Source organism: Hypanus sabinus, chromosome 10 (genome assembly GCF_030144855.1).
Source record: "Hypanus sabinus isolate sHypSab1 chromosome 10, sHypSab1.hap1, whole genome shotgun sequence".
Classification (NCBI taxonomy): Eukaryota; Metazoa; Chordata; class Chondrichthyes; order Myliobatiformes; family Dasyatidae; genus Hypanus; species Hypanus sabinus.
Window position 1 is genome coordinate 162,533,756 of NC_082715.1, and position 12,219 is coordinate 162,545,974.

The 12,219-nt window shown below is 45.7% G+C and overlaps 1 protein-coding gene across 2 annotated transcripts in view; it reads right to left on the reverse strand.

The window, feature by feature from the left end:
* Positions 1–4,112: 4,112 nt before the first annotated feature.
* LOC132401294 (E3 ubiquitin-protein ligase TRIM39-like) overlaps positions 4,113–12,219 on the reverse strand; it is a 28,058-nt gene continuing 19,951 nt past the window's right edge. Inside the window, exon 7 of one of the 2 annotated variants that reach the window (XM_059983391.1) lies at positions 4,113–5,166. In XM_059983391.1, coding sequence (XP_059839374.1) covers positions 5,093–5,166 — 74 coding nt within the window. In that variant the 3' untranslated portion in view covers positions 4,113–5,092. Of the gene's footprint in view, positions 5,167–8,433; positions 9,610–12,219 lie in introns of those variants that run through there. The other variant, XM_059983392.1, reaches the window with a different exon arrangement.

Genomic DNA, 12,219 nt, shown 5'->3' on the forward strand with positions numbered 1-12,219 from the left:
GATGGGCCGAAGGAGTGTTCCTGTGCTGTTCTGTAGGTGACAGACTCTAATGGAACCAGAACATCAGGCAGATGGGCCCAAGTATGTTTCTGTGCTGTAGTGTCGATGACTGACTGTAATGGGACAGGGACATCAGGGTGAGCCTGAATTTGTGTTCCAGTCCTGACTTGTCAGTGACTGGCCCTATCGAGATAGGAAACCTTGTGATGGGCCAAAGCAGCCTTCCTAATTATCCAGTCCCATAAGAGTCAGTCATATTCGCAACAGCACAGGTAATCACCATCGGCCCATCACCAGACGTCTCCCGTTCCGTTAGAATCAGCCACAGACACAACAGTACTGGAACACACCCTCAGCCCATCATTGAATGTCGTGATTAGCAAACAAGAGAAGTGCTTACCCTGATGCCTTTCAACTAATAGTCAGGGATCTGTCGGGTCAGTCACAAGGGCGACACCACAAGAACACTCGTTCGGCCCATCAGCAGACTGCTCTTATCCCATGAAAATCATTCACAGACACAACAGCAAAGATACACACATTCGGCCCGTCATCCTAGTGTTCCTGTCCCATTAGAGACAGTCAAAGATACAGGAAACATCACTTTGGTGGATCGACCTACAGTTCCTGTCTCATTGGAGACAGTCACAGGCACAACAGCAAGGGACCTCCCCTTCGGCCTATCACTCTGATGCTCCTGTACCAGGAGAGTCAGTCACAGACACAACAGCACAGGAACACCCCTTTGAACCATCCCTTTAAAGAAACCCACAGAGAGGGCAGTGCAGGGACACACCTTCGGCCCATCACTCTTAAGTTCCTATCCCATTAGTCAGACACAGACACAGGCACACCAACACAGGAAAACCCCTTTAACCCGTCATCCTGATCTTCCTGTCTTCATCTTGACAGTAGAGGAGGCCATGGATAGACATATCAGAATGGGAATGGGATGTGGAATTAAAATATGGGGCCACTGGGAGATCCTGCTTTCTCTGGTGGACCGAGCATAGGTTTTCAGTGAAATGGATTTTGTGCCATCAGGTTGGAGGAACAACACATTATATTAGCCTCCAACATGACAGCATGAACATTGATTTCTCTAACTTCCGTTAATGACCCTCCTCCCCTTCTTACCCCATCCTTTATTTATTTATTTCCTTTTTTAGCTCTCTCTCTCTCCTTTCTCTCTCTGTCCCTCTCACAGTAACTCCTTCCCTGCTCTCCATCTTCCTCCAGTGCTTCCCCCCTCCCATTTCTTTCTCCCTAGGCCTCCCGTTCCATGAAACTCTCTCTTCTCCAGCACTGTATCCCTTTAGCCAATCACCTTTCTGGCTCTCAGCTTCACTCCCCCCCACCCCCCGCTCTGGTCTTCTCCTATCATTTTGGATTTCCCCCTCCCACTTTCAATTCACTTACTATCTTTTCTTTCAGTTAGTCCCGACAAAGGGTCTCAGCCTGAAACGTCAACAGTGCTTCTTCCTATAGATGCTGCCTGGCCTGCTGTGTTCCACCAGCATTTTGTGTGTGATGGTTGTGTTAATCGACCTGATGGATTTCTGCCACAGTGATCACTGGCACAATGAACAGCTTACTCCATGGTGCAACGTAGCTGTGAGACAAGTACAAGAGGTCATGGGCTGAACGTGAAAACTGAAATCCTTAAAGGCAACATGAAGGTGAAGGTCTTCACTCAGAGGGTGATGAGTGCGTGGAAAGAAGTAACAGCACAAGTGCTGGGTGTGGCTTCAGTTTCAACATTTAACATTAATGTGGATAGGTAAATAGATGAGAGAGGATTGAATAGTCACACACCGAGTCGATGGGACTATGAAGCATGGTAGTTCAGCACCGGGTAGATGGGCTGAATGGCCTGTTATGGTTCTGTGATTCTATTGTCACCACAGTCAGCAGCATCTCTCTATCAGTGGGTTCCACATATCTGTCCTCTCTCAGTGATTTGCTCAGGTTAAAGCGGATATGAATCAGACCAACATGTAGCAGAGATTTAGCTGTTTTATTTGTGTTTTACTTTGCGTTTTCATCATTCAAGCATGTCGTGTGACTCCTACATCACGATGGGCGGATGTCTGCTGATGAACAGTTCTCCACCCTGAGTGTGGTCGGTCTCACAGGGAAAGCAATCGAGCTCATTATCTCAGGAGCTTCTGTCCACAGTATCACTACACAGACATGGCCCCATGGCACAGAATCCTCCAATTTCTTCATGTTCAGAAGTGCTGGAATCTGCCCAGTTAATATAGACCTGGTTCATCTATGATGAGGCCTGTTACAGTCGAACAGCCTTACCTTGATCTCTTTGTTCCAGTTATGCCCCGACCCCACCTCTCCTTTGCAATTTCCTATTTTCTTTTCCCTCTCTCACCTTATCCCCTTGCCCCCTGTCCCCTTCGCCTTCTTCTGCTGTATCGCCCACCCCTTTCCTTTCTTCCATGGCCTTCTGAATCAGCAATTTACTTCCCAGCTCTTTACTTCATCCCCACCTCTCCAGGTTTAATCTATTACCGGTGTTTCCCTCAATCCACAATCCTGTTATGAAGCATCTATTTCTTTAATTCCTAAAATAGATAAAGATCCTACTGAATGTGCATCATACAGACCTATATGTTTGTTGAATGTGGATTCTAAAATCTTTTCCAGAATATTAGCAATTAGATTAGAGAAGGTATGGCCTCGACTTATCTCCAAGGATTAGACAGGATTTACTAAAAATCGTTACTCACATTTTAATGTTAGGAGTTTAATGAACATTGTATACACTACTTCACCTGATACTTCAGAATGTGTTATTTTGCTTGACGCTGAGAAGGTGTTTGACAGTCTTGAATGGGAATATTTATTTAATATCCTTGAGAAATTTAATTTTAGCCAAAAAAATTTATCTTGGATTTAATTGATATATCATACACCTTTGGCTGCTATATTTACCAATAATTAGAGATCCCTTTTTTTAGGCTTTTTTGAGGTACTGGGCAGGGCTGTCCTTTAAGCCTTTTACTATTTGATATTGCCCTGGAGCCCTTGGCAATTGCTATTCGTGATTCACCAAATAGATTTGACATTATTTGTGGGAATGGGACACATACAGTATCACTATATGTAGATTACCAGTTATTATATATCTTTAACCCAGAGAAACCCATTCCTGCAGTAATAACACTACTTGCTTAGTTTAGTCATTTTTCTGGTTGTAAATTGAGTCTTGATAAGAGTGAGCTTTTCCCATTAAATATGCAAGTTCCTATTTATAGACAATCACCATTCAGACTGGTTACTGATGACTTATTTGGGTGTTAGAATTACTAAGAAGCATAAGGATCTATTTAAAGTTAATTTTTTACCCTTAATTGGTCATGTTAAACAACTCTACTAAATGGTCCCCATTGTCCTTATCTTTGATTGGTAGAATTAATGCTATTAAGATGATTATTTTACCTAAATTTCTGTATCTATTTCAGGAGGTATCAATTTTTATCCCTAAATCTTTTTTTTTTATATTATTGATTCTAAAATTTCTTCATATATCTGGTAGAGGCAGGTTTGGTATTGTCATTTAAAGTAAAATTGGATAGGTATAGGGACAGGAAAGGAATGGAGGGTTATGGGCTGAGTGCGGGTCAGTGGGACTAGGTGAGAGTAAGCATTTGGGATGGATTAGAAGGGCCGAGATGGCCTGTTTCCGTGCTGTAATTGTTATATGGTTAAGAATAAAAATCCCAGGTTAAGTGAGAAATATTTACAGAAATCAAAAAAGGATGGCGGTCTGTCTTTGCTGCATCTTCGATTTTATTACTGGGCAATTGATAGTCGATATTTAACGTTGATGACACAAGAGCTGGTTGAAGCTCAATGTCCATGATGGATGAACCTCGAGTGGGAGTTTGCACAGGGGTTTTCACTGCCTTCTACTTTAGGGGCTGTGCTTCCCTTTGCGCTTACTAAATTGAATAAGCAAATGATAAATCCAATAATTAAACATACAATACGAATATGGTTTCAATTTCATGAATGTTTTGGATTGAATAAATTTATCCTGTCAAGTTCTATTAAACCTAATTTTTCTTTCAAACATCTAGAATTGATCAAGCTTTTCTTTTATGGAAAACAAAGGGAACAACATGTATTCGTGATTTATTTATGGATGATTGTTTTATGTCTTTTGAACAGTTGTCTAATAAATATAATTTGCCTAGATCACACTTTTTTAGTTATCTACAGATTAGAACCTTTCTGAACGCTACTTTATCTACCTTTCTGATATCGCATCAAATTGAAGTTACAGAAAAAAATTCAGGTTAAAAACCCTGTCAGAAGAGTTTAATAGCACTGTATATTTCCTGGTTGCTGCCTGGCCTGCTCAGTTCCTCCAGCATTTTGAGTGCAGTATCGAAGTTCCAGTTTACCGTGACTGAGCCGTATACCAGCATACAGCCAAACCGAAGCAGTTTCCTGGGCACCCAATCTAAAACATACACGTCTTTTCTATCATGAGGAGACCGGAACTGAACACAAAATTCTCAGTGTCGTCTAACTAGACTTTTAGAGAGCGACAACATTATCTCGAGAAAAGCCCCGACAAACAAAGGCCAACACATTATACGCTTTCTGAAATGCCCGACCAGCTTAATTTTAACAAGGTGATTGTGCGGGCAGCGGGGAAAATATCCCTCCAGTGTTTGTCGATCTTGTACTGGAGATTCCGTATCACTTCACCCCGGCCTACATCTTCATTATCCAGGTCCCACACTTGCCTTTATTGGGATCTTCTCCCTTGTTAAACCTTTTTAAAGTTACCAGTATGATCAAGTGGTGGGGTTTTACTCATGGACAGCGAGAGGCTGCACGGTTGCACTCTGGCCTGTTGCTTTCTAGAAGAATCTATTGTTTGACCCTCTGTTTAAAGTTGTGATTCGGTGCCTCCCCCTCCAGGAGTGTTCGGCCCGACCCCCAACAGTCCTCGACATTGTTTTACCAAACCTATTTGTCTGCCTCAGCTGCAAGTCCTTACTGTTGCTAGGATACCGGCCTGGATGTTTATTTATTCTGCTCGAGTTATGTAAGGAGTTCGGGTTTAGAAATTAGAAATCCAATTGGACAGGGTGTTGGTGAGGCTGAATCGTAACATTGATTGTGGTTCAGGACCCCCTGTGTAAGAAAGTGAACAGTACATTAAAATTGAATACGGTCCGACATTGATTCGTTCTTCACAAACAAAAACAACTGAAACAATGTTTGCCGATTGTACCGAGCCGTACAAAATGCCACTGGGACGTGAGTGTGAGGAGACGGAGAGATTCAGATGCAGAATTAAACAACGTGGAAACACCCCACTGTCCGATTTACGGCAGGTACTGCTCATGGTCGTCACGTTCAAGTGTAATTGTCATTCAGCCAGACTCCTGTGTGCGAGACGGAATAAGACCAAAAGTTAGAGCAGAAGTGGGCCATTCGGCCAAGCAAATCTGCTCTGCCATTGAATCATGGCAGATTCAAAACTTCCAGTCATCCCATGCGCGCGCGCGCGTGTGTGTGTGCGTGAGTGAGAGAGAGAGAGAGAGAGAGTTGACTGATCCCGAAAGCAGTTGCAGTGTCACAGTGGCATTACAAGTACACAGATATAGAAATAATAGACAAGATATAAGAAAGAGTAAAAATAAGTTCCCTTGAAGATAAAATTTACAACATTTACAAGTGACAGGTGATGACATGATTTCTCAGTTCACACTGATAAATCGGAGCGAGGAGTGCAACAGGGCACGCCCACCCCTCTTGTAGGATCTATCGGCCGACAAAAGTTAGTGTCAAGGGAATACTTTCAGTAGACCGCAGCGAGGTAGCTGCTCTGCTGCTTACAAAACCCTGAGTCCAATTAGGTCGTCTGTGAATATTTTAGCACCGGGTTCCCCACGAACATTCGGTGTGGTAAACAGGTTTAGAGGCGGCGGCCATCTGTCCATGCTCCATGCCGGCAGCAACTGCACTTCCTACCGGCTGCGCGAGGCGGCAGGTTACCTGAGCGCCATGGTGTCCCTGCGTTTAGGAGACTGATGACCTCGTGTGGGTTCAAGTTCAACAGTGGGTGTGACAGGGAATGAGGAAAGGTGCAGCTGACTCATATCGTTTCATATCGCCAAATTACATTGTTTCCTCGCGGTTAGCGGTTCTCGGTCCGGTGGTTGGGGACCACTGAAGTGCACTATGTGGCCTGGGAGTTACTTGCATGTGCACTGGGCAGAAAGAACGGAATTAAAACCCCGCAACCCGGAAATAATCTCCCAACAGTATTTGTGTATTTATTTTTCATTTCTTTCGGGATCTACTGGGGAAGTCTTAAAGATCGACCAGTCGATTGCTGTCGATGGGTTGGCGACCACTAGCCCAAAGGATCAGAAATTAAACAGAGTGGCAACAGGAGAAGAAATCGGTCATGAAGGGATGGCAGGGCAGGCTTGCTGGGCCTAGTGTTCTAATTATGCTCCTTTATCTCATGGGCTTTTTGTTTGTCAGCTTGCGCAGCTGCCTTGAGGGATCTATGACCATAGGGGACCATAAGATACAGATGCCGAATTCAGCCATTGTGATGGAGAGTGCTCAGTAAACACACTCCTTACAAACACAGACATTGTCTTGTCAATCAGCTGAACATACACACTTCATTGTCTTCCCCGGTATTTTCAATGGGTTGATACGCTCGGGTTGACTTTCTGGTGCCTTTCCCATCATACACGGTGGAATATTCAATGTCTCTGGTGATGGGGATGTGTAAATGTGTATATGTTGTTTGTATACTGGATACAGATGGATAATTCTGTTTATTTTGTAATATGTTTGTAACTGCATTGTTGGGTGCATCATATTTTAACTCACAAACATGAGGAAATCTGCAGATGCTGGAAATTCAAACAACAACACACACAAAATGCTGGTGGAACACAGCAGGCCAGGCAGCATCTATAGGAAGAAGCACTGTCGACGAACATTGACTTCTCTAACTTCTCTAACCTCCCCTTCTTAACCCATCCCCTATTTATTTATTTTTTAATTATTTTCCCTTTTCTGTCTCTTTCTCCTTCTGTTCTTCTCACTATAACTTCTTCCCTGTTCTCCATCTTCCTCTGCACTTCCCTCCCCCTTTCTTTCACCCTTGGCCTCCCGTCCCATGATCCTTTCCCTTCTCCAGTTCTGTATCCCTTTTGCCAATCAGCTTTCCAGCTCTTAGCTCCATCCCTCCCCCTCCTGCCTTCTCCTATGATTTCTGATCTCCCCCTCCCACTTCCAAATCTCTTACTATCTCTTCTTTCAGTTAGTCCTGATGAAGGGTCTTGGCCTGAAACTTCAACAGTGCTTCTCCCTATAGATGCTGCCTGGCCTGCTGTGTTCCACCAGCATTTTGTGTGTGTTGCTTGATATTCTAACGTGTGTGGTTTTAAGTTAACTTTGTGGCTAATTAAAGACGGTGTGTCCTGTGCCCAATAAATCGGGCTTGTCGATCTTGCATAAACGTGAGAAGCGATTTCAGCCATTCTTTTTCCATTGAAATGCTGAAGGGGAAGGTGAGAGGGGGAGGCTTCACTCCGCGGGTGAGAGTGTGGAACGAGCTGCCAGCGCAAGTGGTGGATGTGCCCTCGATTTCAACATTTCAGTGTAATCTGCACCGGTACATGGAGGGGAGGGGTTTGCAGAGTTACAGGGGACAATGGGTCAAGGGAGGATGGCAGTCTGGCCTCGGATAGATGGGCTGAGAAGTCTGTTTGTGTTCTATGTTCATGGTCAGTAGCAGCTCTCTAACACTGGGCCTCGCAGTTCTGCCCTCTCACAGTGACTTGCTGAGGTAAAGTGGGTATGAATCAGTAACCAACATATAGCAGCAATTTGACTATTTTCATTAGCTTTTTACTTTGTGTTTTCGTCATAACCACGTTGTGAGGCTCCTACATCACGATGGTGGGATGTCAGCTGATGACCAGTCCACCACCCTGAGTGTGGCCGGTCTCACAGGGAGCAACAATCCATCTCATTATCCGGGAAGCTTCTGTCCACAGCATCACTATACCGACACGGTCCCATGGTACAGAATTCTCCAATATCTTCACGTTCAGGAGTGTTGGAATCTGCCCGGGGGAAGGTGGGTTAATGTAGAGCTGCCCACCCACGGTGAGGCCTGTTACAATCGAACAGCCCTTCCCCGATGGCTTTAAGTTCTGGTAATGCCCTCCTTTACCATTTCCCCTTCCCTTTCCACTCTCACCTTATCTCCTTGCCCCCTCCCCCTTTGCCTCCCTCCACCTTTTCTTTCTTCCACAGCTTCTGTCGATTTCACCAATGTGCTCCCCAGCTCTTTACTTCATCCCCCACCCCTCAGGTTTCTCCTGTCACCTGGTGTTTCTCTCCCCCCTCCCCTCACCTTTTCAATCTGACCCTCAGCTTTTTTCTCCAGTCCTGCCGAAGGGTTTTGGCCTGAAATGTCCACTGTACTCTTTTCCCTGTTGCTGCCTGGCCTGCTGAGTTCCTCCGGCATTCTGTGTGTGCTGCATCAAGTTCCAGTTCACCGTGATTCAGCCGTACACAGCATACATCTAACATAAAACAATACCAGGTAAATTTCCAACTCACCCTCTCTAAAACTCCCACGTCTTTCCTATCAGGAGGAAACCTGACCTGAACACAAAATTCTCAGTGTTGTCTCACAGGACTTTGAGAAAGCTGTAACATTGTCTCGATAAAAGCCCCGAATAATGACGGCCAACACAGCGTACACCCGACCAGCTTCATTGTAAGGATGTGATTGTGCGGGCAGCGGGGAAAATATCCCTCCGGTGTTTGTCGATCTCGTACTGGGGATTCCGTATCACCCCACCCTGTCACTTTGTTTTGCCCCACGTCTTCATTATCCAGGTTCACCAATTGCCTTTAATCAGATCTTCCTCCTCGTGAAACCCATTTAAAGTTTAAAGTACCTGTATGTTCAGGTGGTGGAGTTATTAATTATGGATTGGGAGAGCCTCTACAGTTTCCCGCCCTGTCCTGCGGCTTTCTCGGGGGAATCTGCTGTTTGCCCCTCAGACGGGCTCCGTTTAAAGTTGTGGCTCTGTGCTCCCCCCTCTCGGAGTACTCTGCCCAACCCCCAACAGTCCTCGGGGTTGTTTTGTCTGACTCGGCTGCAAGTCCTTACTGTTGCTAGGATACCAGCCTGTGTGTTTATTTATTCCTCTCGAGGTATGTAGGGGATTCGCGTTTAGATATACAATTGGACAGGGTGTTAGTGAGGCTGAATCGTAATATTGATTGTGGTTCGGGGCCCCCGGTGTAAGAAAGTGAACAGTACATTAACATTGAACACGGTCCGACAGAGATTCGTTCTTCACAAACAAAAACAACTGAAACAATTCACTCCAGACTATTTGGTGGTTTAGAAGAAGGTTTGCCGATTGTACCGAGCCGTACAAAATGCCACTGGGACGTGAGTGTGAGGAGACGGAGAGATTCAGATGCAGAATTAAACAACGTGGAAACACCCCACTGTCCGATTTACGGCAGGTGCTTTTCATGGTCGTCACGTTCAAGTGTAATTGTCATTCAGCCAGACTCCTGTGTGCGAGACGGAATAAGACCAAAAGTTACAGCAGAAGTGGGCCATTCGGCCAAGCAAATCTGCTCCGCCATTGAATCATGGCAGATACAAAACTTCCAGTCATCCCAACTGTGTGTGTGTGTGTGTGTGTGAGTGTGTGTGAGTGTGTGTGTGACAGACAGAGAGAGAGAGAGAGAGACTTGATTGATTCCGAAAGCAATTACAGCATCACAGTGGCATGTCAAGTGCACAGATACAGAAATAATAGACAAGATATAAGAAAGAGTAAAAATAAGTTCCCTTGAAGATAAGATTTACAACATTTACAAGTGACAGGTGATGAGTTCACACTGATAAGTTGGTGGTGCCTGCGTCACCATAATTTTATGCAGCAACATAGACTGTCCACGATAGCAGGCAGTGGTAAGCAGAGGTTAATAATGGTCTATCAGGCAGGGCGGGGGGCAGTTATCACTTCCCGGCTATAGGTTGACATTGGCAGTGTGTAGTGAGACTGCAGGCTGATGACTGGGCAAAATGGCTGTCACCAGGCCGAGTTGCAACATAAACAGGGGACAAAATGGAAAAGGGCGAGTGCAGAACTGAAGGTGTTATATTTGAATGCACGCAGTATATCCAGAATAAGGCAGATGAACCTGCCGCACAGTTACAAGTTGGCATGTATGATGAGGGCATCAATGAATCATGGCTGAAGGAGGGGTATAGCTGGGAGCTCAATGTCCAAGGATACACATTGTGTCGAATGGACAGGCAGAGAGGGTGGCATTGCTCTGTTGGTTAAAAGAAAGAAATCAAATCATTAGAAAGAGGTGACATAGGATGGGTAGTTTTGAATCACTGTGGATGGAGCTATGGAACTGCAGGGCTGAAAAGACCCTGATGGGAGTAATAAACAGACCCTCAAACTGTAGTAAGCTTGTGGTCTACAAATTACAACGGCAGATGGAAAATGCACGTCAAAAGGGCAACGTTACAGTAGTCATGGGGGATTTCAATATGCAGGTAGGCCGGGAAATCAGGTTGGGCTCGATTACAGGAGGAAGAAGTTCTCGGATGCCTATGAGGCGGCTTTTCAAGCATCTCGTCGTTGAGGCCACCAGGGAATCAGCGATCCTGCACTGGGTGTTGCACGATGAACCAGAATTGATCAGAGAGTTTAAGGTACAGGGACTCTTAGGGGAAAGTGATCATGAAATGATGGAATTCAACCTGGAATTTGAGACGGAAAAGTTTCTGCTCACATATCTTATTGTCATATGGAGCAGCAGAATGATGGGCCGAACGGCCTGTCTCTGTAGGTTTGTGACTGTGACTGATGTGATGGCACACGAGCGTTCCGCTGATGGGCTGAAAGGCCTGTCTCTGTAGGTTTGTGACTGTGACTGACTCTAATGGCATACGAGTGTTCCACTGATGGGCCAAATGTGTGTTCCTCTGCTGTCTTGTCTGTGAATGACCCTAATGGGACAGGAGATTCAGGGTAATGGGCCGAATCTGTGTCCTCTGCTGTCATGTCTGTGGTTCTCTCTGAGGGGCTGGAAACATAAGGGCGATGGAACAAAGGGGGTTCCATTGCTCTTGTGCCTGTGACTGACTCTCATGGCACGGGAACGGTAGGAAGTTTGTCCGAAGGGGTTTTCCCGTCTGTCTTGTCTGTGACTGACTCTAATGGAACAGGAACATCAAGGTGATGGTCCAAAGCTCTCTTCCGGTGCCATTGTGTATGTGACTGACTCTTATGGCACAGGAAAATCATGGTGATGGGCCAAAGGGCTTTTCCTGTACTGGCGGGTCTGTCACTGTCTCTAATGGGAGGGGAGTGTCAGGCTGATGGGCCAAAGTTGTGGTCCTGTGCTGTGGGTCTGAACTGACTCTAATGTTCCCTTGCTGTTGTGGCCATGACTGACACTGATGGGATAGTAGCAACCTTGTGATGGGCCGAAGGTATTTTCCTGTACTGTCCTCTCTGTGGGTTTCTCTAATGGGCTGGAAACATCAGGGTGATGGGTCAGCATGGTTAGGATGATGGGCTGAAGAGGTGTACCAGTGCAGCTGTGTTTGTGACTCATTTTAATGGGACAGGAGCACCAAGGTGTTGGGCCGAAGGGCTGTGCCTGTCTGTCATGTCTGTGACCGACTCTAGTGGGACAGGATCATCAGGGTGATGGGCCGAAGGGGTGTTCCTTTGCTGGTGTGCCTGTGACTGACTCTAATGGGACAGGAACGGTGGGATGATGGGCCAAATGTGTGTCCTTGTGCTGTTGCGAATGTGACTGACTCTTATGGGGCAGGAAAATCAGAAAGACCGCTTCCGCCCATCACGTGGTTTCCTATCCCAATAGGGTCAGTCTCTGACAAGCCAGCACAGGAACACAAATTCGGCCCATCACCCTGATGTTCCTGTCCCATTATAGACAGTCACAGACACAACAGCACAGGAACACACATTCAGCTCATCATCCTTTTGTTCCTGCTCCATTAAACTCAGTCCCAGACATGGCAGCCCAGGAAACACCCTTTGGTCCATCACCCAGATGTTCCTGTCCCATTAGAGTCTGTCACACACGGCATCACACAATTGATGATGGAGGTTACGAAAGGAAACA